We start from the raw sequence: 8,593 nt of genomic DNA, 5'->3' as shown, positions 1-8,593 counted from the left end.
AGCTGGCAGTCACGATGCGAAACAGTTGCACAATGGCACGACCTTGAACCCGGATTTATTTCACTCGACCAGGCAAACAATGCCAACACTTGTTCACACGTCTTTTGTTTTATACTCTATCGGACCGATCACCAAACACGTCCAGTACTGATGCGTGTTCGGCACAGAATGCTATAAAGTACTCTTATTGTGTATTATTTACTCTAAGTAACTGATGAGTAGTTGAAGTCCATGGCGAAAACCAAACTGCTCATTTGCAAAAATTGAACTCACATTGATAGGTATGTCTGTTAAGAATTATTTCTTCAAAAAATTTGCACAACTCAAAATTCATAGTTTCGGGCAAAACGCGTTTGAAAATTTGCGTCGAAAATTTCTTTTTTTTATTTTCGTGAAAAATTCCAATTTTAAGACTTCCCATTTTTGTTGAACTTGTTTGGGTCTATCAGGTTTTTGTGAGAAACTTTATAGTATTTGGCATCGTTTGCCATCAATAACTCAAAACTGCAAAATTTTGAGTTGTGCCAGTATTGAATTCAACTGACGATATGTTCGAATTGAAACTGTGCTCAATCATCAATCGGGCACAATTCTATTGATTTCCCCGCATAACCAGTCACATCGCGTCTCGTCTCCGGCAGGTGAAAATAATCTTTTCGCAGCTCTGAAAACAGAAAACAAGAATTAAAGCTCGTTTGACATGTCCGTTCGGGTATCTTCTACATAGGTAGGCGAGCAAACATTCCGCCTAAAACAAAAAAGTTTGTGCGTTCGTTTGTATGGGGCGACACGAGAAATCAAAACTGATTCGCCTGATCGATTTATCACACAGTTGGAGTTTGCTTTTCAGCTAGTCAGCATCAGTATCACCTGAGAAGCCGCGAAGGCTGTGATCGCGAAACTTAAATTTATCTCGTAGATCAACGGTCGATCCTTGCTGCTGCTTAGCTAGAGAAGAAGTGTTTGTCGCGTGTGAAAAAAGAAAAATCGTCAAACTGCAAGCGTCACTGTGTGAAAAGGAACAGAAGTCAGAAGTTTACTTGTGAATTTTTCCTCCCCACGAATTCGCGGCTCAGGGAATTGGTGCGACGCCAATGTTAAGCCCTGTTACTACGGTGCAACTGTGGAAGCATACGGTTTACAAACGGAAGAATTGTGTGCGCGCCGAAAGCTCTCCCACTAGCGCGGATACAAATGAAAGATAGCGCAGAGAAGATTTCGAAATTAGATTTATGGATTTTTAAGTGCTTTATTGTATAAAGATTTGTGGCGCGATTCGGTTTTCGTAGATTTTGCTCCCTTTGCTCTGCACCACACCGATTCCTTGAGGGAGAGAACAACGCGTGCACGAGAACGTACGTGCCAGGGCTGCAGATGCACAAGCGGAAGACCGCATTTCCACGGTGTTGAGTGTTGAAAAGCGAAGATTGTTGATTTTGGGAATTACCACCGCCGCCCCGCCGGAGTGCATGCGGGCTGAAGTGTGAAGTGGCTTTGTGGAAAACTACCAGATCTTCCGGCTGTCACACGAGAAAGCGCCAGCAGACACGACATAATGCGGAAGGAATATATTAGTTTGGCAGCCGGATGTAAGTTGGTTCGCGAAATCATAGTGACATATTTATTGGCGCCCGGGAAAATGCATATTCAGTAGGGTTGGGGGTGAACCGGATAGAAAATCCGTGTTACAACATAGTTTTTTCCGTGTTTTCGCTCGAGTATCTGGAATTATATTCATCTTAGTTTATGGAACTAATGGTAACATACTTTGTAAAAGAAAATAGTAACGCTACAATACACCGTTAGGTGGATCAGTGAGTCCTTTGTATTATGAATTACTAGCTGAATGTACCCGGCCTTGCTCGTGTAAAATTTTCTGCTTTATTTATAATTTTCTATATTTCCATATATTTTTTCCAACCCATCATTTCAAATAATATTTCTATTTTAGTTATAAACTTGCTTATATACCACCTTTTTCGTTGCTTAACAATCGAAGCGGAGGCATTCCAGCTGGGTCGAATGAGTTCCGTTGGAAAATGGATTGCCTCATCAGCATCTTCGACGGTATCGATTAACTTACAATTTGCTCAAATTACACTGAAATTACATAATCAATAGCCTAAGCACACCTCTGACAGTTAAAATTATTGCTTGCTATGTCTTCTCGTTTTATTTTTTTGTGTAAACAATATTAATATCATCCTTATAGTTGAACATCAGTATTCATGAATTAATTAATAATTTGGAGATACGGGAAGTTTGGTATGATATTGAAATTATTTAACCATTTTACTCAGTTTTACACAGCATGACAGAAAGCAGAAATCGCGGAATTGATTTCAAAACAACGTTTCAATATTACGTCCAAGCCTTCTTCTGTATTCTAGTAACAATTCCAGAAAATGTAATCCGCAATGTACGATTTAAAAATTGGCGCCGGACATGAATACACTAAAGTCGCTTTTTACGCGGGGGATACGTGCCGCGTAGAAAAAACCGCGTAGATTCCGGAATCTGCGTAAAAAAACCGCGTAAATTCCGAAATCTGCGTAGAAAAAAAAACGCATAAATTCCGGAATCCGCGTAAAAAACGCCGTAAATTCCGAAATCCGCGTAAAAAAAAACCTGCGTTAATTTTGCAACCCGAGTGAAGATAAACCGAAATCCGAGCAAAAAAAATACCGCGTAAATTCCGGAATCCGCGTGAAAACCCACGTAAAAAAACCGCGTAAAATGCGACCTTAGTGTATTTGGATTCTGGGCGTCATCTTGATACCGAAAATATGTATATTACAGAGCGTATATTCGTTTTTTACTAAATTCTGAAACCGGAAGTCGCCATATTGAATTTAAAAATTGTCGTTGGACTTTTATTTCTGGTTTCAAAAGGTCATCCTGGTTCTGGAAATACCAATGTTGCGAGGTTTGTACCTTTTCGCACCTTTTCAAAAAGTTCCCATAGGGCACTAAAAGACCTGACTTTCTTATAAATTAAGACCCCCTCCCTTCTTATAAATTAAGACCCAGCTGTCCCTATCTCTTTTCGGCATCATGGTCCGGTCTCCAGACATGACCAAAGGCCTAAAAACTATCGTATTCATTCAGAAAGTTCCTATAATGCATGAAAAAACTTGATTTTCTGACCAATTAAGACACCTCCTCCTTTGGGGGCTGCTCCTTCCTCTTCCCAATATTTCTATGACCACTTCCTCTGTACAAAGAACACGTATGCTGAGTTTGGTTGAAATCGGTTCAGGCCTTCGAGAGTTATGCTGGAACATACATACATCCATACAAAACTTTTTTTTAAATAAGTAGCTGGATTTTAGGAGCTCTTATCTTATTTGATCGATGCTCTTAACCAAATTTTAATTCGGTAATAGTTGAACTACAGCAACGTTTCCAAACATATTTTTGATCCAAAACGCTAGATTGGACTCACCGTTATCAAATTATGCAAGAAATATGTCAAGAAATCGTTCCAAAAACGGATCAAAGCAGGTTGAATGTTTTGAAACACTTCTCTAGAAACATTTGCACGAAAGCCGATTTGCGGCTGCAAACAGACGTCACAACGTTTCAAAAAAGGCCAATATTTTGAAATATATGATCGATTTTCGCATGACGACGTCATTCCTATTCCGAAAATACCCATATTTCCAAGTATATAATTCCATTATTAATTTTCGCAGATTTCCAGAAACCGGAAGTCGGCAACCCAAGTTTCAAAGTATCGTCAGACACAGATAACCGGTTCTTAAGAGTCATTTTTGCTCCGAAAATACCAACATTGGGAGGTTTGTGAGCGTTTTCCACAGTTTTAAATGGCTTCCCAGAAACCGGAAGTCGCCATATTGGATTGAAAATGGCATCGAACATCATGTTTCGGTCTCTGGACATCCACTTCCGGCCTCCAAATTTGACCAAGAACCCGAAAATCATCAAATTTCAATGAAAGGTTTCCATCATGTATGAAAATTTATTACTTTTGACCCCCTCCTTCTTTAAGGGTGACCCCTCCCCCTATCCAATATTTCTATGACCACTTCCTTTGTATAAAGAACACGTATGCCAAGTTTGGTTGAAATCGGTTCAGGCCTTCGAGAGTTATGCTGGAACATACATACATACATACAAAACTTCTCTTTTATATAAATATATATATATATATATATATATATATATATATATATATATATATATATATATATATATATATATATATATATATATATATATATATATATATATATAGAGCGATCACCAGCGATGCTGGAGCGTATCATCGAGGGACTCTTTCCACGACACGAGCCAAATCCTTGGCCTCCGGTTGCTGAGTCTCACGTCCGACGTTCCAGTATCTCAGACACAGACCAGGGATGGTCGGCCAACCTGCCGGGCATCCAATCCGTGAAAGACGGCAGCCGTGCAGAGGTTGTGGAGGAGGTAAGGGTTACGAATGAGGAACTCATCGTGATCGCCAACTCCCTAAAGGTGAGCAAGGCACCGGGACCGGATGGAATCCCGAACTTGGCCATCAGGACGGCCATGAAAGTGGCCCCCGATCTATTTCGAGCAGTCATGCAGAAGTGCCTGGATGACTGCCTCTTTCCGGACAGGTGGAAGCGACAGAGATTGGTGCTGTTGCCGAAGGCTGGGAAACCGCCAGGTGACCCATCGGCATACAGACCTATCTGTCTGCTGGACACTACGGGCAAGGTGCTTGAGAGGATTATCCTCAACAGACTGGTGAAGTACACAGAAGGTGTAAACGGTCTGGCAAGTAACCAGTTCGGCTTCCGGAAAGGTAGATCCACGCTGGATGCTATTCTCTCTGTCACCAAGACGGCAGAGGTAGCACTCCAGCGTAAGAGTTGGGGCATTCGCTATTGCGCAATCGTCACGCTTGACGTGAAGAATGCATTCAATAGCGCCAGTTGGGACTCCATAGCGCTCGCGCTTAGGAGCATCCACGTACCGGTGTCGTTGTACAAGATTTTGGAAAATTATTTCCAGAATCGGGTACTAGTTTACAACACGGAGAAGGGTCAGAAGTGCGTCCCAATCACCGCAGGGGTACCGCAAGGTTCCATCCTGGGCCCGGTGTTGTGGAATGTCATGTATGACGGGGTGTTGAAACTAAAGTTCCCTGTAGGGGTTGTGATCGTCGGTTTCGCAGACGACATCACGCTAGAGGTCTATGGCGAGTCGATCGAAGAGGTCGAGTTGACGGCCGCGCACTGCATACGCAAGGTCGAAGACTGGATGCACTCTAGGAAACTGGAGTTAGCGCACCATAAAACGGAGGTTACGGTTGTGAACAACCGCAAATTAGAGCAACAGGCGGTGGTCAGAGTCGGTGACTGCACCATTACCTCAAGGCGTTCCTTGAAGCTCTTGGGGGTTATGGTTGACGATAAGCTCACATTTAAGAGTCACGTCGACTATGCCTGTAAGAGGGCTTCAACGGCCGCTGCAGGACTATCTCGAATGATGTCCAATAGCTCAGCGGTATATGGCAGCAAGCGTAAACTTCTTGCCAGCGTGGTTTCGTCCATACTTAGGTATGGTGGGCCAGCGTGGTCCAAAGCGTTAGGTACCAACAGTCATCGTCGAAAACTGGAAAGTACCTACAGGCTCATGTGCCTGAGGGTTGTGAGCGCGTACCGTACAGTGTCATACGACGCAATCTGCGTCCTGTCCGGCATGATGCCTATCAGCATAGCCATTAAGGAGGACGTAGAATGCTTCGATCAACGTGACACAAGGGGTATACGAGGCACCAGAAGGTCATTCTCGATGATCAGATGGCAGCAGGAATGGTCCAATTCCGCAAAGGGTAGATGGACGCATCGACTTATTCCGGACGTATCCGGATGGGTCGGGAGGCGCCATGGAGAAGTTAACTTCCACTTGACACAGATTCTGTCAGGTCATGGTTGCTCCAGGCAGTATCTACACAGATTCGGGCATGCGGGGTCCCCCATGTGTCCCGAGTGCGCGGATGCGGAAGAAACTGCTGAGCATGTCTTCTTCGTGTGCCCTCGTTTTGTGCATGCGCGGAGCGACATGATGGTAGTGAGCGGGCCAGACACCACTCCGGACAACCTAGTTCGGAGGATGTGTAAAGACCCAAACATTTGGAGGGCGGTTTGTACAGCCGCCTCTCAAATAGTTTTAGAATTGCAAAACAGGCGACAGGTTGACCACCGACACGCCAGTGTTAGCTAACGGCCAGTCTCCAGGTTAGTTAGCTAAGTTAGCAAAGAGATCTATAGAACCAAGAGGGTGCACAGAGCACAAAAGCCGCTCCCCGAAGCAATACCTAGCGGTGGTCCCGGGGAGTATTATGGGCTGGAGGGGTTTTAGTGGGTCCGGTCACTGATTCAAACCAACCCCACACTCCCTAAATATAAATATATATATATATATATATATATATATATATATATATATATATATATATATATTTATATATATAATATATATATATATATATATATATATATATATATATATATATATATATATATATATATATATATATATATATATATATATATATATATATATATATATATATATATATATATATATATATATATATATAGAATATAGATATAGATATAGATAGATAGAAGAAGATACCACAAGAATCCGATCGCTTCAAATCAACGTTTTCTTCCTGTTTGACAGCTTCAAAGCAGCAGCAGCAATATAGAAAAATATGCTAAAAATATAAAACAAGTCGGCTGCAGCGAAAAGATTTCGCAGTTCGCTCGAGAATGCTATAAAACCGATCGGGTTCCATTTCAGGTCCGGGTTCTAATGCTCACGAAAATCAACGTGTTCTATGATGGAGTTGCAAAGGCCACCGCCTGCTTTTTAGGCCTCGAAACAATGAAACTGCCTAGTAGGTTTTCTATCCAAAACAATATACGACAATTATTTAAATTAAAATTTTTATCGCTCGTTTTGGTTGCCATAAAAATCCCAGCAGGGAGTAAAACGAGTGAATCTGACTATTATCGATTTCAATATATCACTTTATCGATTCCTCATCAATCGTTTATCTCTTCTACACAGTCAGCATCCGCTGCCGAAGTGTAACATTTGATTTGACTCGTCGGCAGGTATAATTTTTGGCACGTTCCGGGACGTAAAGCGGCACTATATTTCAAAGCAAGATACCAGGCAAGCTCTGAGATTCCGGTTCAAGTTTTCTGCCGCCAAGTAATTGCGACGAAGCTCAGAAATCAAGATGTTTTGATATCAGGACGGCGGCACCCTCCCTGACGGTTAACAAGAGAGCTGTTATAGGATTAGCGGCAAGCTCTCTTTAAGGGATTTGTCGCGCTTCCAAAAGTAGCTCATTATCATTTCAGAGCAATTTTAAGAAATACAAAAATCTCGATTTATTTCGCCGGATTGGTGACATTGATGTTTCATAAAAATAAAATCCGATTCGATTGCTTCCTTTCCAGGAAGCCGACCGTACGGCAATTCATAACACATCTCGGTCAGATTCAGAATAATTTTGCTGTAGTAGATGGAAGGCTGAAAACTTAAGATCTTCAGAGCAGCGTCATAATCAGAATAATACTACCAGAGGCGCATTATGAAGGTTAATCTATCGTAGTGACATTTCGTTGCCTGCAGACTGTATACATTTGGAAAAAAATATTAAATCCAACATGATGGCACGGTATATTTCCTGTTGCAGTTTATAAACTTGCTACCATCTGATTAAAAATCTGAACTCAAGATTGCAAAAACGGGGAAAACTTTTACTCAGTTTTTGTTTTTGTCTAATTCTCTGACAAAAAAACCGCAGATCGCAAATTTTTATATGAAGATTTGAAGTTCTTTCTCTACTGTAGCCACAAAAAGCTAAGTTAAATAAAATAAATTTAATTAAATCAACATTTAGGATGTTTGAGCTTGTTGGTGTTGCCCGTTTTACCCAGCGAAATAATAGGCAGAAGCTGAAGATCTTCAATTGACACTCGAGAAAGTTGGATGGTGGTATCCGAGACACGACCGCTTGCTTTGTGTTCAGTTTGTAACCAGAACGAGTACTTGATGGAATTTGGGTTACTTTGTTTTGAAAAAGAAAAAAATCTATCTTTCATACATACTTTGCTAAAAGTATGAAAGAAGAAAATCAGCTGTTGAACAACAGATGCTCGGCTTGATCGCATCCATTGAATTCGATACCGTTCCTCAGTGACGGTTTCGTTCGGTTTCAACAGTTCATAATGATTTACACCGAGCTTGTCCCACAAAATACACAGCATAACCTTCGCAGCGTGTTTGAGTTCCCATGATTTTTTGCCTTCCTCCTAGAAAGGTATAGCAATCACTGAAAAAACTAAAGGTATAAAAGTGCTCAAAAAAGCCGAATGTCGTATATCACTCGACTCAGTTCGACGAGCTGAGCATTTTCTGTATGTGTGTGTGTGTACGTATGTGTGTGTGTGTATGTGTGTGTGTAACGCTCTCCCAATCTCACTCGATTTTCTCAGAGATGGCTGAACCGATTTCAATGAAATTAATTGCAAATAAAAGGTCTAGTTGCCCCATAAGACCC

At 41.5% G+C, this 8,593-nt stretch overlaps 1 protein-coding gene across 1 annotated transcript in view; it reads left to right on the top strand.

Moving 5' to 3' along the window:
• Nucleotides 1-892: 892 nt before the first annotated feature.
• LOC129725999 (uncharacterized) overlaps nucleotides 893-8,593 on the top strand; it is a 94,862-nt gene continuing 87,161 nt past the window's right edge. Inside the window, exon 1 of the mRNA XM_055682512.1 lies at nucleotides 893-1,589. Coding sequence (XP_055538487.1) covers nucleotides 1,556-1,589 — 34 coding nt within the window. The 5' untranslated portion in view covers nucleotides 893-1,555. The remainder of the gene's footprint in view (nucleotides 1,590-8,593) is intronic.

The sequence above is a fragment of the Wyeomyia smithii genome, chromosome 2, assembly GCF_029784165.1.
Source record: "Wyeomyia smithii strain HCP4-BCI-WySm-NY-G18 chromosome 2, ASM2978416v1, whole genome shotgun sequence".
NCBI classification, from domain to species: domain Eukaryota; kingdom Metazoa; phylum Arthropoda; class Insecta; order Diptera; family Culicidae; genus Wyeomyia; species Wyeomyia smithii.
The sequence above is the reverse complement of the archived record's forward strand: the minus strand, read 5'-3'. Positions and strand labels throughout refer to the sequence as shown.